This window comes from Python bivittatus, unplaced genomic scaffold (genome assembly GCF_059951505.1).
Source record: "Python bivittatus isolate LINGU-HERP-01145 unplaced genomic scaffold, Pbiv_v1 ctg000980_np1212, whole genome shotgun sequence".
Taxonomy (NCBI): Eukaryota; Metazoa; Chordata; class Lepidosauria; order Squamata; family Pythonidae; genus Python; species Python bivittatus.
The window spans coordinates 40,413,944-40,433,161 of NW_028277125.1; the positions used below are offsets into that span (position 1 = coordinate 40,413,944).

The window sequence follows — 19,218 nt, forward strand, 5'->3', positions numbered from 1 at the left end:
AACTTTCAAGTACTTGAAAACTGCTGTTATGTCTCAACCCAATCATATTTTTTCTAGACTAATCATACCCAGTCTCACCTTGTTAGACATAATTTCTAGTACACTCAACATTCTTGTTGCCTACACATCTTCTCTGAACCTTTTTTAAAATGTGATGGGTTGAATTGGACTTAGTGCTTGAAACAGTGTTTAACCAATGCAGAATATATTTGGAAATAATATTTTTACTGATACTATATTTCATTTTCAGCGGTATCACACTGCCAACTCATGTTCAGCTTGTGATCAACTATAATACCCAATATTCTTTTCACATGTGCTAGACCAAGGCACATACCCCATCCTATATTAATGCCATATTATTTCTTTTCCCCAATGTTCAGAATTTTGGGGAGGGGGTTTCCTATATTTTCCACTCACTTGTCTAACCTATCAAGATGATAGAAATGGGATCTGAGGCTCAAAACAAAACATGTGGTGGAATCCCTAACAGACCTTGAGAACACAGTGGAGACAGCAAGACAGTTAAGAGAGGAAACCGCTGTTACAGAAGAGATTATGGAGTTCAGGGAAAATAGATTCAAACTAACTCTTAGAATTTGGTAGGCTTTCGAGATTCTGTTACACTACCCTACTAGCAATAAAGATCTTTCCAGAAATCCAAGTGGTTCTTGTTTCCTGAGTTTGCCAGTCTTAGGAATAAACCAATCTCACAAGAGATAAATAGAATCAAACTTTACTAAGAAAGAGGATGCAAAGATTTCTTTTAAAGTAATTAACAAAATAATCAGTGGTGGAGAAAATAAAAATACAGGGATGCTCAAATCACAGCTTCTTAAAAGGACCTTCAGTACAAAAGTAGAGAAGCTTCTAAGGAAACTATACAATGATGCTGGTTCCTATTTAAAATCAACTTTGATTTAAAGAGGCTGCAAATTGCATAGTAACAATCAGTGACAGTGCTTGTAAAAAGACAATAACTCCCAGAGACAGGAAATTAGACTGAATCAAAAAAAAAAAAAAATCAAACTGCAGTTCTTAGCTAACTTCTTCCTATTCCTCTAGAGAATGAAGACCAATCTTACCTTGTGCCGATTTGTTACCTGGGAAATCCTCCATCCTGTAAATTCCAAATATATATATTTCCTCATTTATTTATTAGATTTATATCAGACATCTCAGGAGCTCTAGGTAATATATAGTACTGTGAAAAAGTTTTAGGTGTGAAAAAATGCTGTAAAGTATTTGTAAAGTAAGAGTGCTTTCAAAAATACATATTGTAATTGTTTATGTTTATCAATTTACAAAATGCAAAGTGAGTAAACAGAAGAGAAATCCAAATCAAAATTTGGTGTGACCACCCTTTGCCTTCAAAACAGCATCAGTTCTTCTAGGCACACTTGCACAGAGTTTGTGAAGGAACTCAGCAGGTAGGTTGTCCCAAACATCTTGGAGAACTAACCACAGATCCATGGATGTAGGTTGCCTCAGATCCTTCTGTCTCTTCATGTAATCCCAGACAGACTCAGTGATGTTGAGATCAGGGCACTGTGGGGGCCAAACCACTTCCAGGACTCCTTGTTCTTCTTTACACTGAAGATAGTTCTTAATGACATTGGCTGTATGTTTGGGGTCGTTGTCCTGCTGCAGAATAAATTTGGGGCCAATCACGCGCCTCCCTGATGGTATGGCATGATGGATAAGTACCTGCCTGTATTTCTCAGCACTGAGGACACCATTGATCCTGACCAAATCTCCAACTCCATTTGCAGAAACGCAGCCCCAAACTTGCAAGGAACCTCCACCATGCTTCACCGTTGCCTGCAGACACTCATTATTGTACCGCTCTCCAGCCCTTCGGCGAACAAACTGCCTCCTGCTACAGCCAGATATTTCAAATTTGGACTCATCGGTCCAGAGCACCTGCTGCCATTTTTCTCCACCCCAGTTCCTATGTTTTTGTGCATAGTTGAGTAGCTTAGCCTTGTTTCCACACTGGAGGTATGGCTTTTTGGCCGCAATTCTTCCATGAAGACCACTTCTGGCCAGACTTCTCCGGACAGTAGATGGGTGTACTTGGGCCCCACTGGTTTTTGCCAGTTCTGTGCTGATGGCACTGCTGGACATCTTCCAATGTCAAAGGGAAGTAAGCATGGTGTATCTTCCATTTGCTGCATTAAGTTTCCTTGGCCGACCACTGCGTCTATGGTCCTCAATGTTGCCCGTTTCTTTGTGCTTCTTCAAAAGAGCTTGAACAGCACATCCTGAAACCCCAGTCTGCTTTGAAATTTTTGCCTGGGAGAGACCTTGCTGATGCATTACAACTACCTTGTGTCTCGTTGCTGTGCTCAGTCTTGCCATGATGGATGACCTGTGACATGAAACTCTCTTCCACAACCTCACCTTAGTAGCAGAGTTTGGCTGTTCCTCACCCAGTTTTAAGCCTCCTACACAGCTGTTTCTGTTTCAGTTAATGACTGTGTTTCAACCTTCATATGAAATTGATGATCATTAGCACCTGCTTGGTATAATTGGTTAATCATACACCTGACTCTAGTCCTACAAGATCCCTGACTTTGTGCAAGTATACAAAGTGTGCAAGTGTAAGAATTGATGCTGGTTTGAAGTCAAAGGGTAGTCACACCAAATGTCAATTTGATTTGGGTTTTTCTTCTGTTTGCTCACTTTGCATTCTGTAAATTGATAAACATAAAACAATTACAATATATATTTTTGAAAGCATTCTTCCTTTACAGCATTTTTTCATACCTGCCTAAAACTTTTGCACAGTATTTTATATATAGTGCTTTCTTCTCCTTTTTTTCCCATGACAACCCTTGAGGTAGGCTGGGCTCAGAGAGCAACTGACCGAAGTCACCCAGTCTTCCAAGACATTCCTAGACCAATATCTTAACTGTTACGTTGTACTAGCTCTCCACTGTTAAAACCAAATATTTCATCAATATTTTAATTAGACATTGGATGCGAATCTGGATGACACATAGGCTAATCATGGTTACTTTTTCTAGCTATGTTCAGGCATCATGTTTAAGCCTATACTGTCTGAAGCCAATCTCTCTCACAATACACAACTAAAATGGCTGAGAAGCAATAGGTAGAATATTGAGAAGTTTGCCTTGGGAAGGGGGAAGGAACTGATTCTGAAGCAAAGCAACACAAATCCCATTATCCTCCTTTATTCAATCCACACAAAAGGTAATAGAAGAAATTGCTAGCACCCTTCTACACACCTATCCACTCTGGATCCGCTATCTAAGCCAAGCTGGAAATATTTTTTTATCTGCTGAGTAGTGGTGATAGTATGAGGACACAGAAATTTGGAATCATTTGAGATAGCACAAACTCCTATGTAGAAGTGCCTGAAGATTGTCTGATTTGATTTTTTAAAAGCATGTAAAGCAGACTCAAAAGCCATGCAGCTATGGTGATTTAATGTTTTTTTTTTAAAATAAAAAGGATAAGAATATTTTAAATATATTTTAAAAATAAATATATTCCCTCAAGTTCATCCAGGTTTTAAAAATATTTGTATTGTTCTTTCAAATATCCATAGGACTTCATATATATATATTACCTAGTTGTAGTCCTTACAACAATCCTATGAAATCAGTATTACTTCCATTTTGCAGGGTGAGGTGGGGAGTGATTTTGAGGCTGAGAGAGTGTTTTAAATTTTAAAGAGCCATTCCCTATAAAGAATATTGCTGTAATCATGGAGACAAGTCTAGTTTGTTTATTTTTTTTTAAAACCCTGGTCTCTGTTGCTACTCAGTTTAGAATCAGGAGCTCTTACAGCCTCTAGATATTGCTCCTTTGAGAACAGAGTGAATTACATTTTCTACTTCCCTTAAACTGCCCATAATCTTCATTTATATCATGTCTTGATTCATCTTTTATTTATTAACCTTATCCAGCATGTTACACTGTTTAGAGAAAGTATCACTTCTCTTGAATTTCATGGAAATTAGAAATACATCTGTCTTTTATCAGTATTGATACTATACTCTAAACCAGGAAATTGAGTTCACACTGTACTATATGCCATAATATAATTGGTTTGCATAATATAATTTGGTTTAGCATAACTGTGAATCCATCTATTGGGATTTGTAAAAAATCATTTATGGCGTAACATGGCGTCTGACTTAGTTGTAGTTTATGCAGTAAACCAGGGTTAAAGCCAGAATCAAATTGAACTATGATTGGTTTATTAATGAAATCTTAAATGCATTAATTACAGGCAATAATCCAATTTGGCTTGAATTATGATGTAGTACTACAGCTATGTTTTCATGGTTCACTTATCTGTGGTTAATTTAGCCATATTTTATGTTATTCACCTAATTTCTTTGATTTATACATGTAATGCACAAAGCACTTGCACACATATGCTCAGGAATATGGTGGTTTAAGCCCCATGGCACTTACAAGAGAGTCTCTATAGCCTCATACTACACCTTCCATGCTCCTATTTGGTGTGCTTCACCATCCACTATTTCAGACAAAATCCATCTCTAGTTTTCAAGGAGAACAGTGGAACCTCTGACTTTTCTCAGAACTTTGCCTAATGAGGAGCATGCTAAAGTCTTCTGAAAATGAGTGGCTGATTCAGTAGCTACATTCAAGCGTTTTATTATGTATATCAAGGTCAGGGAATTAAACATTTTAGTCTGTGGAAGTATAGCCAAATGTGAGGAAGGGAAACAAGACAAACAACTATTTGATGAGGTCTTTATCAGCTGACTGCCTCTCCACTCAGAAATATACACACAGAACAAAAAAGGAAACAAGACACAGGATAACAAAATACAGTAAAAGCAAAGATAAACAAATCCCCAGCAGCTTAGATCATTGCATAAAATAAATTCAACTGTTCTTCAGACTTATATTCTTGGTTCTCCAATTTCCTGGAAATTGGAGCTTAGCTTACTTGGCTCTGAGCCAGCCAGGAAAAAACAGTTCTCTTGCCCTCCTGGGAGCTTTCTCTGTCCTCTCCTTAAAGGCCACCTGAAAGGGGAATTTTCCTGCTACTAACTGGTTCTTCAGAATGTTATTTTCTTGGGTTCTGATGGTTTCTGTCCACTATATAGATTGGGAGGTTTAGATTTGATTGACAGATCAGATTTTAGCGTATGACTCTCTTGGGATGGGATTTCTCTCCAGTACAGCACAACACTGAACATACAATACCCATTTGGCTGTACTTCCACAGACTAAAATGTTTAAGTCTAGCTTGTGGTTCAGTATGCCATGCAAACCTAGCCAGTAACTGTTTGGTTTACATTAAGCTTCACTATGTTCAATAGGGTCTATTTCCTAGTGTGTTTAGGATTCCATCTTCAATTAGTGATGATGTATAAGACCCCTATACTCAGGTCAGCCCCCAAACCCTTCTAAATAGTTCACTTATCTGGTATGACAGGCTGCAGCCTAACATCTGATTTGCAAAATACAGTTCAAAATACCAGTACAGTTCTCTGGCAAGAGCATTTTCCAGCAGCCCATTGGGTAGAAAGGAAGAGGTAAAGGAAAGAAGGTTGAGGAAAGAAACTTCTCCATGTATTTTAGCTCTAGCCATGCTAAAGCTGAGGCTTTGGACAAATGATCCATGAAGGGAGGTAGTCATTGACAGAAAAACAAAGTTCGTCTGTACCTTAATTAAAAAATATGAAATTTCAGAAACAATAATAAACTAGTAACATGGTTTATTTCTTCTATTGGAATGGCATCACAATCAGAAGTGAGTCTGAAGTCCCCACATAGTTTTACTGGAAAGCACTGGACAGGTGTAGATTTCTTTAGTGCTCTCATAGCACTGATGTTCAAACAATTACTTGATCTGATTGAACTTCACCTGTAATTCCTGTCCAACAGCCTACAATTTCAAGACAAATAAGAAAACTCAGGAAGGCAGCTCAGGAAGACATCATACAGGAAAAGTAATGCCAGTTTCCTGGGATGATTGCTCATTCTTGGATCAGCTGGGAAAGTGCCAGGAAGGTCTGTAAGATCTCATCATAGTACCCCAGAAGCTATGTTAGACAAGGCTTTTATCATGCGTTCAAATTTAAAACCTTGCGATGTGCTGTACTGTATGCTTGTTTACTTGGAATAAATTACTAGAGTTAGGTTCAAATTTAAGTCATATTTATACACTTTGAAATCAATAGAAATTTTAGTCATGGCACGTCCCATTTAATTTATTGAACATGACTTAAATTTAGATTCCTCTCATTGCCTAGTAAGTGGATTTAGAATTGCAGAACAAGGATGGTGGGGGTGGGAGTTGGTAATGGCAATCTGCAACTTTCTTTTTCTGAAATTAAATTGACAAAAAGGCAATGGAAATGTTTTCAATATTAAACATGTAGTTCTAAACTGTTTGCACATTTTACAAGACACAATTTAAAATTAGATACTCCCTTCTATCAAATGTCACAGATTAATTTTTATTAAACTGATTTCAAATGGTAATTTTTATTAAACTGATTTCAAATTCTGTTACAAATATTACAACCCTATGCATTTCTCTTCAGAAGTATGTCCACTTCAGTGAGAATTGATTCTGGGTAAGTGTCAACTCCGTTTTGCCTTTCTAGTTATTTCTGTCTCCATAATTCCTATTGTGAAATGGAGAATAAATAACATCCATTAGTTTTATAAATATTTTAATTGCAAAAAGGAAAAATACAAAGAGCTAAAGCAAAGCCAGTAAGTAGTTTTTGACCAGCTGTAACAATCAAGTTTCACAATTTTTCTATCTCTTAAAATTTCTACAAATGTTAATATTTAACAAAGCATATTAAGATACATGAATAAGCATTAATTACAAGGATTCATCCTTGTTTAGTTTTATAATCTCTGTGCTTAAATATTTAAGTAAAATATTTTTACTTAATATACTTAGATTTTGAACATACAGAACAAATCATTTTTGGCATTGTACCTAGTCTTTGAAAGCTATGCATGATGCTCTAAAGCTACCTTAGAATAGTTTTCATGTTAAATCTGGAGAATTAGGTCGAACTATATTCTCCAGCTATTATTTTTATTAATAGACTTGATACCGCTTGGAATAATTCAGCATGGTCTATATCCTTTGCACAATACTGTCTCTTAGTGGCAATCTCCCCCCCCCCCCCAGTAGAAAATATCTGGCTGCTCCTTTAAAAATTAAGCCCTGGATAAAAACTAGATACCAGTTGTAGCATCCTTTTTTCTAAAAAAGCCAAACCATCCCATTCATTCCACTTCAATTAATGGAAGACATTTTTTTCAATAGGAAAAGATACTGTATGCATTACTAACCAAGTACTGCTTGAGCCCTTTACTGAGAGGAATATCTATAAAATATAGCTAGCTGAATTATTTTAATCCCTTTCTTATGAGGTAGGTGTTATTATTTCTGCTCTTCAGGCAGAAGGACTGATGTACAGCATCAAAAGCAAAGAAGAATTTTCAAGATCTGGCAGAAAATAATTTCTATAAACTATTGTCAAAATTAAACAAGATAACTTTTCACATATAAAAAGTTTCAACAACAAGCTGCAGTCGTGATGTATAGCTGGGAATCTGCAGAACTGGAAATAAAATGTATGGAGTTATTGTTCTGGTTGGTTAAAACATCCCATAAGAGCAAAAACTCACTTTTTCCATGTTTTTGAACACAATATCTTATGAAAGTAACCTAGCAACACATCACTTCTGTCAAATACAGTGCTAATATATGTGTTTGGCTTCAAGTGTAATAATGCTAACAATGGCCTCTGATATTTGATGATGAGGTTATGGCAGGCAGGATTACAATGATCTATCCAGATTATCTCTATCTACACATTTGCGTCTAGCATAAACAAAGGGATTTTGTGAATGATAAAGGGATGCCTTTAGAACATCAGTGTAATAGGAACAATTACAATAGAAACAGCATTGCTAGCAAAAGAAGTTTAAAATGTCCAAGAGTTTTGAGAAATTTAAGCAAATTGTGCTTAAGAAGCTGTGTTTTAATTCTCCCTAAAACAGTGTTCTTCAGATAAACTGTAGAAAGGTATTTCAAAATAGAATAATTCCTGATTAGAATAATTACAATAATACAGTAACGTTTTTCAGAGTAAAAATTATAAGAGCTTGAGCTTGGTTCCCCATGCAAGCCAAACCAAATTCAGTATACAGCAGTATTAATTCCAGTTTGGATCATGTCAGTCACTTCCCTTAAAAAAAATAGTTGTTGAATTTGTCAACTCACTTTACCAGTGTTTCATGTACAATAAATTAATGTGTATTATCACTTTCTGCACTATAGAAAAAAATCGGTGAGTTTTTGTAGAGTTTATTAGATACTTAGTATTAAACTGTAAAGCTGGCACAAATATATTGAGACTACATCAAATATACTAGGGAAATGAGCACAGAACTAAATAATTTTCCTAACAATTAGACAGTATTAAGGGAAGCATTTATGGATCCCAAATTCTCAAATGTATAAATGATTGAGGAAAATGCATCCAAATCAAAATAATGTATATTAATATATGTTTAGATGGTGAAATAGTATAGGTTGGCATGAGAACAAAATATAATTGTTGTAAGCTTTTACATGCTTCCAGCAAAGAGGTGCTAATGTTAACCAAAAACATATTAAGTCCTGCCATAGTTCAAGAAAACAAGACATGTCAGGAAGCTGGAGAAAAAAGCCCTTAAATCATCGAGCAAAGATTGGAGGCAACTCATATACTGACCCTTGGTTTCTGGATTTGAGGTGCAGAGTACCAAAAGAACCCGATTCTCCAGAGGAGCCCTTCACACTAATCTATGATACATTGCTGTCACCACCATTGTGAAAACACCAAGGGAGCCATAGATTTTAAGCATGGAGTTTCTGTTCACTCTCTTACCTGTATTTCATCAGCCCTCTTTTATAGAAAAGAGAAGCAGTAGAAATGTATATGAGGGGTACAAAGGGAAGAAGAGTTTTTCTAGATCCCATACAATTTATTGAAAGGTATGACAAAGCCTTATTCAGAGGCAACTTTTCTCAACAGTAGCCTTAGATAAATCTGCCATTCTTAATTTGTATAAACTATAGACTGTGAGAACTCTTATTACTAGATTCTTTACATAAAGTGGATTCTCTATAACTCTACTTATATTTGGGGTTTTTTTTTCCTTTTTCCTTCTTATACTTACCATTTATCAGCCCATATTCAAAAGAAGCTAATGATAATGGCTTGATTTTTTTCCCTGTGCTGTAGAGAAAACTATATTTGTTATTACTTCAGAAATATATTTCTAGTTGGTTTTAGAATTGTTCTGATTATAACACTTTGCTTGGAATTAAAACATTACTGAAGTTATTTTTAAAATTGCAGATCTTTTATAGCAGCCTCTATTTTCAAGGCTGCCCTGTTAGTAATCCTTGGAGAAAAAAACATTTTTAAAGTGGACTCAGCACTATTAAAAATATATGCTGATTATTAGTACTGTGATAATCACAATAGGCTATTTAATTTTTAAAATAAGGTGCAATAGACTAAGCCCTTGAAGCCAAACTTTTCTTCCTAATTCCAACTACATAGGATTTTATTGAAAAATACTTGGTAGTGTAAAAAAGGTACATCATACTGGAACTTGTCTTACACTATAGGTCCATCTAGCTGAATATTATCTAAATTAATTAGTAGTGGTCCTCCAGGGTTTCAGACTATAGCTTTCTTAGAAATAGCTATAGGTCCATCTAGCTGAATATTATCTAAATTAATTAGTAGTGGTCCTCCAGGGTTTCAGACTATAGCTTTCTTAGAAATAGCTATAGGTCCATCTAGCTGAATATTATCTAAATTAATTAGTAGTGGTCCTCCAGGGTTTCAGACTATAGCTTTCTTAGAAATAGCTGGAACCTGCTGGATACTGAATTTGAAATTTTTCCTATAATTGCCTTGACCAACATTGACCAACCCACATAGATTTATAACCCAGAAAATTATAAAGCCTTACATCTTCTTAGGGATATGAAACAGCTTTCACAGCCTAAATGAGAATCATATTCTACATCAATAAGCTAGTTAAACACTAATGTTGACTCTTACTGATTATTACTGTAGATATTCCATAGCTGGCTCCTGGCATTAAACTGAATCCTGAAGCTCAACTCTAGTTCAGATTTAGCATGTAAGTTAAACTGTAAAGGATAAGTTACACTGACTATGCTGCTGCTGCTGCTGCTATCATCATCATCATCATCATCATCCCTTTCTACCCAGAGTACTCAAGGTAACTCTGTATGCTATATATAGACAGATACACACATAGGAAAAATAAACTCTCTTCAGTGTCTTCCCCACAATGCATGATCATTAGTATTGTTATCAGAAACAATCTGAGCACTTAGAAATTGAACATTATAATTCCTAACCTATTCAATTTGCCTAAAGTATGCTCATATTCAATAGCTTAAATTAAGGCAGTACTTTAAAGACTGGGATGCAAAACGTGTCTTTCAAAGGAAATTGAGTTTAATCTGTTCCACCACAACGTGAGAAATGGACAAAAATGTATCAATAGTGCTTTCAGAACACAAAAAAATCCTTACACATGCTGGCATTAAAATATGCTGCAAAAGCATTTCAAAGAGTTATGTTCTTATAGATTTTTAGTGATGGTGAACCAGGTGCCTTTGTAAAAATTATCCAATAAAAAACTAACCTGCAGGACTGAACAAAAAGTCTTCTCACAAAAAGTCTTCTCATGTACAATTCATATATTTTATAATACCACTTAATGTGTGCTTGTGGACTGTCATACTTTCCCAGTTCCTGAACTGAAGCATTTCATCATCAGGAACATTTGCTTATCCATAACATTAAACTACAATATTCCTATTGTTGCATGTAATGTCAGTGTATACTGATTGATTGGATGATTATACACCATCAAGTCATTGTCAACTCTTGGCGACCATATAGATTTTCTCCATGACGATCTGTCCCTAACCTGCTCCTTCAGGTCTTCCAACAATGCACCCATCGCCATTGTAAGCAGCTGCTGGCCACCCTTCCCAGCATTAGCACCTTCTTTAGAGAACTAGGTCTTTGCATAATGCATCTGAAGTAGGATAGTCTGAGCCTGGTCATTTGTGCCTCAAGTGAGAACTCTGTGTTGATTTGTTTGATGATCCATTTGTGGTTTATTTTCTTGGCTGTCCATGGTATTCTAAGAAGCCTTATCCAACACCAACGTTCAAAAGCGTCAATATGCTTTTCTATCCTGTTTTTCAAAGTCCAATTTTTATTTCCATAAAATGTCACAGGAAATACCATTCCCTGCATTATTCTGATCTTTGTAGGTATAAACACATCCTGGCATCTGAGTATCTCTTCCAAGGCCTTCATGGCTACTTTACCAAATGCTAGTCTGTGACGTATTCCTTGATTGCTTGTTCCTTTACTGTTGATGGTTGACCGTAAAACACAGAAGCTATCTATCACTTCAATGTCTTCATTGTCAATTCTAAGGCAGGTTGTACCTGTTGCCACTATGGCATTGTATTAGCACAGAATCATAGAATGAAAAGGACCTCTGAGGTCATCAGATCCAATCTTCTACTCAGTGCTGAATTTGCTAAAACATTTTCAACAGATGGCCATCCAGCCTCCATTTGCAGACCTTCACTGAAAGGGAACATACTACCTCAGGAGAAAACCAATTTTATGCCACTTAGAAACATTTAAACAATTTACTGTAAATGCTTCCTTTATACAAATGGGGATTGCCTTTTAGCTTTTAAAAAAATATTTTGAAGAATGAGATTCAAAAGAATGGGTAGGGGATGAGATACTAACTGCATTTTCCTGGACCTGTCTTGTAAATGTTATTTTTTTACCTGGTTTTTGTTTATTCTTGGAAGAGTTTGCACCCATTTTGTCAATTGATCCTCATTTTCTATACTTCAATTTGAAATGCTATAATTTGGTAGGGCTTTGCTATCAGCCATGAATCTCAGGTCATTCACCTCCTTGATTATGCTTAGAAAAATATAGCATTTTCTCTTTTACAGAGGGATTATTGCATTTCCTAAGACATGAATGCTTTTTTGGAAGAATTCTAATAAAAGAAAAAATTCCCATTAAGACCAGCCATGAAAATCAAGGGGCCATCTCTTTTCTATATTATATTTTAAAACAAAGAAACAAGAACTTGGTATTAGATTTAAATAAACTCTTGAAAGTCCCATATTAAATTATCATTATTCCGATATTCTATGATGTATATAAATATCTACAGTGAGCTAGAAATAACCTAGAAACTGACAGGCATTTCTGATACATCTAAAAATTGAACATTAGTATACAATTACATTGTAAGACAAGAAAGAAAATGAAGGTAGTTTCTAAATAATGAAAGGAGGAGGAAGAATCCAAAATGAAAAAAAAAAAGCCTCAAGAATTTATTGGTTTAAATTCTTTTTTTTTTTTTTTACATGAACCTTTTCACCTTTATCCAGTCTTTGTTGTTTCCTTATAGGTTCTATGAATGCCTGCACAAACATTCTATGCATACCCCAATAGTTAGGAAAATTATCACATTGGAGAAACAATAAATCTTGTATAACTCTGCTTCTGTTTCAGATGTTGGTAGCTTTGTCAAAGAAAACATTATTTCTTCAAATGTAAGAACTGAAGACTCTTCCATTTAATAATGGTAGACTCTAGGGATAAATCTGCATTCTTATGCTGAAAGATCCGAAATAACTAAATTATCTGACTTTTCTCCAATTTCAGACAGAGATAAGAGTTCATCTGTTTCATAATCATCTTCAAAGGAACTACAAGAAATGAATAAAGAGATTAACAATGAAATAGTATGGCTATCAATTTCTAGTTTTCAAATGATACTAATTTTAGAATATATGAAGACAAGTATACTATAAAAAGCATAGCCCTATGAAACCTAAAGACAAGCAAGTCTGAATTATAGGCCAATAGTTAAATGTAAGTAAAGGACTCATATGAAAATAAAGTTCAGGATACAGGCTGTGATAATTCAGCATAACATTCAAATGTAAAAATTGCAAATGTTTTTATAGCCATTTTCCTCACTGTCTACCTATTTTTCTCATTTTTTTGGTATATGCATGTGCATGTACATATATATCTATATTGACACAGTATATGTTTTGCAAAATTAATAAGGAAAATCCTTCCATTCCCCAAATAACTGCTTTAGAAGGAAGAGATAGTTCAACAAGAGTTGGGCTCAAACAGTACAGGAAAACGCACACTGCATTTGAAGATAGTTCCTCTTTACCCCTGAGATAAAGTAGCTTCTAAGATGAATGCTGCTCATTCATCTCACTTTTCTCACATTTGTAAGTGATCTTTCTCAGAGTGTATGGACATGTCATTCCTTATTGGAGGGGGGTTAGAGAAGGAGAATGTGCAGGTTCCCAGAACACAGATTATTCTTAGGTCTCTAGAATAAGCATGGCATAACAGGATATCTCTATTAGGAGTGCTGGAGAAGAAAAGTATATTTGGTTGGTAACAGACAGGGTGTTTCCAAAATAACTACGCTGCTCTGAAATACTGCCCATCTTCATTCCATCTTACCAAAATTAGTCTGTAAATAAATGAATCAAGGCTGAGCTTCCTCATGATGAGCCAGTTTCTTTTTCCATGATGTTTTTTTCAACTTTCCAGTCTAGCATTAAATGGATGGTCCTGATGGCCTTCCCTCCAAATAATAACCAGGTCAAACCATGCTTAGCATTTTGAAATCAGCCAAGGTAGGCAAGGCACTACCAAACATTCACATTAGCATTCCAAGTTTAGTTGCAAACAGAACAGTCCTACCTTCTACTGTGGATTGAGGTCAGAGCCTCTAAAATATCCAAAATCTTTTCACCTGAGCATGTCATTTAATCTGTTTCTTTTTTAACTTCATCAGGATTTTGTTTTAATATTTCCATCCTACTGCAAACATTGGGAGGAATTATTTTAGTCATAGGGCTGGTAAAGATTTCCTACTGTGCATTCAAAATAACTTCCAGGGACTGCCACTGACCCTGGAATGGTAAGGACTGCAGATGTTTTGCAAGGCCTAGGGAGTGGGGTTGCGAGGTTAGGCTTCTTTTTTTATCTTACCACTGGTTAGACGTTTAATTAGCCATCAGATTTTTATTCTTAGTAACATAATTTTCTCTGCTTTAATACATTTGTCATTTGAACCTTATTTAAAAAAAAAAACATTATCTTCTAGTTTCAATAATGAGTTTCAGAACTTCTTGGAACAGCAACTTTAAGTTGATTTTGCTTACCCTTCTTGTAACTGTACATTGCCAGACTCCTCGGCTACAAGAATTTCATATTCCTCAGCAGCATATCTGTCCCAGTCAGAGGGTTCTGGACTATCATTTTCAACATCCTTAATAAATGGATTAGAAAGAAACAGATGAAACCAAACAAGTCTGTTAGATTATGATAATTGTAGACAGCTGCAATAAATAAGGTAATAAAGTATTAGTAAGCATTTAAAGGAAAATCATTACATACTTTTTTGGTAATTATCTCTAAATGAAATGTCCTGCAAATATTATGGTAAGTTTCTGTTCAAACATACAAAATAATTAAAGACTAACAATTCTTGTTTGTATATATCTGAATTTAGACAAGCCAATCAAGACTTTCTTAATTACCATTCATTTCAGCTAAACAGTCAGATCCACATGTATAGATAATTCTTGGGTTACATCCATTCATTCAGCGACCATTCAAAGTTACAACAGCACTGAACGAGGGAGACTTACAATCAGCCCTCGGAGTTCTGGCCATCGCAGCACCCCCACAATCATGTGATTGCGAATTGGGTGCTTGGTGCCTGGCTCATGATTATGAGGCAGTGAGCCACAGTCATACAATCGCAATTTCTGACATTCCCTGCTGGCTTCCCACAAGCACAGTCAATGGGGAAGCCAGTAGGAAGTTGGAAGTTGTGGTCATGTGAGGTCCTCACTTAACAATGGTAACTGGGACTGCTGTTGCTAAGTGATGCAATCACATGACATTACACTTTATGACCACATTGCTTAGTAATGGCAATTTGGGTCCCAATTGCTGTCATAAACTGAGGACTACCTATTCAAAAAAATGCAAACTGGAGATCCAGCCCTGAAAGTAAAGATTAAATTACTTTTAAAAAGATCTCTGGATTGGACTCAGCATGTCTTCAGGTCAATTACATGCTGTATACAGTACTGTGCAAAAGTTTTAGGCAGGTGTGAAAAAATGCTGTAAAGAAAGAATGCTTTCAAAAATATACATTGTAATTGTTTATCAATTTACATAATGCAAAGTAAGCAAACAGAAGAAAAACCCAAATCAAATCGACATTTGGTGTGACTACCCTTTGACTTCAAACCAGCATCAATTCTTACACTTGCACACTTTGTATATTTGCACAAAGTCAGGGATCTTGTAGGATTAGAGTCAGGTGTATGATTAACCAATTATACCAAGCAGGTGCTAATGATCATCAATTTCATATGAAGGTTGAAACACAGTCATTAACTGAAACAGAAACAGCTGTGTAGGAGGCTTAAAACTGGGTGAGGAACAGCCAAACTCTGCTACTAAGGTGAGGTTGTGGAAGAGAGTTTCATGTCACAGGTCATCCATCATGGCAAGACTGAGCACAGCAACGAGACACAAGGTAGTTGTAATGCATCAGCAAGGTCTCTCCCAGGCAAAAATTTCAAAGCAGACTGGGGTTTCAGGATGTGCTGTTCAAGCTCTTTTGAAGAAGCACAAAGAAATGAGCAACATTGAGGACCGTAGATGCAGTGGTTGGCCAAGGAAACTTAATGCAGCAGATGGAAGATACACCATGCTTACTTCCCTTTGACATTGGAAGATGTCCAGCAGTGCCATCAGCACAGAACTGGCAAAAACCAGTGGGGCCCAGGTACACCCATCTACTGTCTGGAGAAGTCTGGCCAGAAGTGGTCTTCATGGAAGAATTGCGGCCAAAAAGCCATACCTCCAGTGTGGAAACAAGGCTAAGCTACTCAACTATGCACAAAAACATAGGAACTGGGGTGGAGAAAAATGGCAGCAGATGCTCTGGACCGATGAGTCCAAATCTGAAATATCTGGCTGTAGCAGGAGGCAGTTTGTTCACCGAAGGGCTGGAGAGCGGTACAATAATGAGTGTCTGCAGGCAACGGTGAAGCATGGTGGAGGTTCCTTGCAAGTTTGGGGCTGCGTTTCTGCAAATGGGGTTGGAGATTTGGTCAGGATCAATGGTGTCCTCAGTGCTGAGAAATACAGGCAGGTACTTATCCATCATGCCATACCATCAGGGAGGCGCGTGATTGGCCCCAAATTTATTCTGCAGCAGGACAACGACCCCAAACATACAGCCAATGTCATTAAGAACTATCTTCAGCGTAAAGAAGAACAAGGAGTCCTGGAAGTGATGGTTTGGCCCCCACAGTGCCCTGATCTCAACATCACTGAGTCTGTCTGGGATTACATGAAGAGACAGAAGGATCTGAGGCAACCTACACCCATAGGAGATCTGTGGTTAGTTCTCCAAGATGTTTGGGACAACCTACCTGCCAAGTTCTTTCAAAAACTCTGTGCAAGTGTACCTAGAAGAATTGATGCTGTTTTGAAGCCAAAGGGTGGTCACACCAAATATTTTGATTTGGGTTTTTCTTCTGTTCACTCACTTTGCATTTTGTAAATTGATAAACAGACAATTACAATATGTATTTTTGAAAGCATTCTTACTTTACAGTTTTTCACACCTGACTAAAACCTTTGCACAGTATTGTATTTAAAAATGTTAAAGAGGTGCTCCAGATTCTTCATCATTATATTTAAAAAATTAGTTTAGTCATGATACAGAAGTTGCTTTAAAGATTTTAAATCTCTGCCTTAAGGAAAAGGCTGCAGAGTATTTTTGATCTTGCTATCCAAGATCCTTCCAAATGAAACAATTTTGAGAGTTTGCACAACACATTAAATCATTATATTAAATATGCAAACACAGATACACTGCTACCTTTTCACCAATGTCATATGGCTTTAATATTAACTGGAAATGGTATTGTTGTGGGTTCTTATGACACATTTAACCATAGAAAACCCCCTGATCATGATTAATGATCACATGTTATCATATTAACTAATAATGTTTGCTACATGAACACACTCTAAGAAGAGAGATGTCTAAGTTTGTTTAGGCATGTAATAAATAAATAATTCATGCATGCATGGAATTGATATCCTGGCTTATATTCAGGAGTTCAAGACAGGATATATAATGTTCCTTCTTCCTGTTTTTTTCTACAACCGCTACCATGTGATGTAATTTGGGGTGAGAGAGAGTGACTAGCCCAACGTATAGGTACACAAGACCAAGGAAGCAAGATCTACAGAGATTTCAATAAAATATCTTGTAATGCTTTTCTGGGGTAAATACAGAATCTTGGAAATTAGATGAATTTCCCAGTCTCATTTATAATTATATACTTAGTCAAGGTATATACTTAATTAGATTTCTCCCTATTTGCACTGAGTTGCCATTTATGAGATAAGCTGTTAGCTGATTCACTGTCAATGTGTTCCATCCTCAATCTCTCACATCTAAAGTCACCCAGTGAGAATCTAAATGAGTGTGAGAGTTGAAGATGGAGCTTACAGTTCTCAGCCCATATATGGAAATTATGTAAATATATGACAACTACTCAGCTTCAAGACCACCAAGCACCATTCCAAGGGGGAGGGGAGCCATGCATTTAAACTACTGTGGGTATTTGCACTCTCACTGGCAGCAGGCAATCAACCGTTTCGTATGGCTTCATTCTTCACTCTTGTTTGCAATAAAATTCTTATCTAGCTGAATTGTCTGTGAAGTTTAGCGTAGGAGTAAAGGTGAGCTGTAAAGCTATGTGATTTACCACCAAGTCCTAGTCAGAGGAGGCTGACCATGAGGCATGACTGAAAGCAATATAGAGCTTTCTCCACAAATCATGATTTCGCAAACAATTCAGAAGGCTGCAATTGGGGCAATCAATGATAGTTTTGTTCCAAAGATTACTTTGATTTCAGAACAGACATATCAATCACTAAATTCAATACTTCATCTTCTTCCATCCTCCCTCCTTCCCACCAAGGAATTTACCTAAGTGTCAAAATGAAATTTAATAATGCCCTTTGCAGTACGGCACTGCTCCAACATGTACAACTCACCTCCAGTGAATTAAAAACTACCCCAAATTGTCACCAACTGCAATGGGTTCAGGCTTTGCCACTAATGAGATCAAGCAACCAGGTGTAATAATTTCAGCTTAGTATGAGGTGCAGAAATGTATGCCAGTTCATAGTGCAATGGCTAATTTGCCCTGGGTCCTAAGAGTATAATGCAATGTGCACTTGCCCTAATGTTCAGCTGCAAATATTAGCATCATTTACTCTATTTTAACCCATGTCTTTTCTGAGTTATTAGGTATATGATGGAAAGAACTGCTTTTAGTTGGATTTTATACTACTGGCCATACCTGTTCAATTTCATGAAAATGTTAATATTCCTGTCACTTTCTCTATAAAATTCTAGTTTTTCCTTTAAGTAATCATTACTTTGAAACAGAGCTGCTTTATACCTTTTGCACAGCAAATGGATCCCGTTGTTCATTGTCCAGATACTTTTCAAGGTTAAAGAATGTATTATAAAATACATGAGCCATTCTACATCTCTTCAAATCTCGCAGAGTAACTCTTCCTGAAAAACCAGCATATATTATTTTACTAGCAGTCAACAGTTCTTAGTGGATTGGGACAAAAAAGCCCCTAGCTCATAGATCACAAAACAATGGGTATTTAAAGATTTGTAAAGGAGAGTAAGAGCATCTTTCAAAGCTGAGTCACATGTTCTCTTAGCAGGTTTAGTTCCAAGACAAGTTGATTGATTTTGTCCACTCAGGTTGAACCAGTGTGTGCCAACCTGATCATGTGAAGTTCTCACAAGCCTTTTCCATGAATAATCATGTAAAATTTCATGTTCTATAGATGCCAAGCAAGTTGGTTGACTTGTGTTTAAACAAAGAGACTTCTTACCTATGCTTTGAAATGTAGCTACAGTTAGTAGAATAACTATAGATACTGGTTCTAACATCATCATCATCATCATCATTACTATTAA

The 19,218-nt window shown here is 36.4% G+C and overlaps 1 protein-coding gene across 2 annotated transcripts in view; it reads right to left on the reverse strand.

Annotated features, from left to right (window-relative positions):
- Window positions 1–12,476: 12,476 nt before the first annotated feature.
- Window positions 12,477–19,218, reverse strand: part of PPP2R3A (protein phosphatase 2 regulatory subunit B''alpha) — a 35,989-nt gene continuing 29,247 nt past the window's right edge. For both annotated transcript variants that reach the window (XM_007435037.3, XM_025171087.2), the window contains exons 12-14: window positions 18,680–18,798; window positions 14,333–14,439; window positions 12,477–12,841 (exon numbers count right to left, since the gene is read on the reverse strand). In XM_007435037.3, coding sequence (XP_007435099.1) covers window positions 12,745–12,841; window positions 14,333–14,439; window positions 18,680–18,798 — 323 coding nt within the window. In that variant the 3' untranslated portion in view covers window positions 12,477–12,744. The remainder of the gene's footprint in view (window positions 12,842–14,332; window positions 14,440–18,679; window positions 18,799–19,218) is intronic.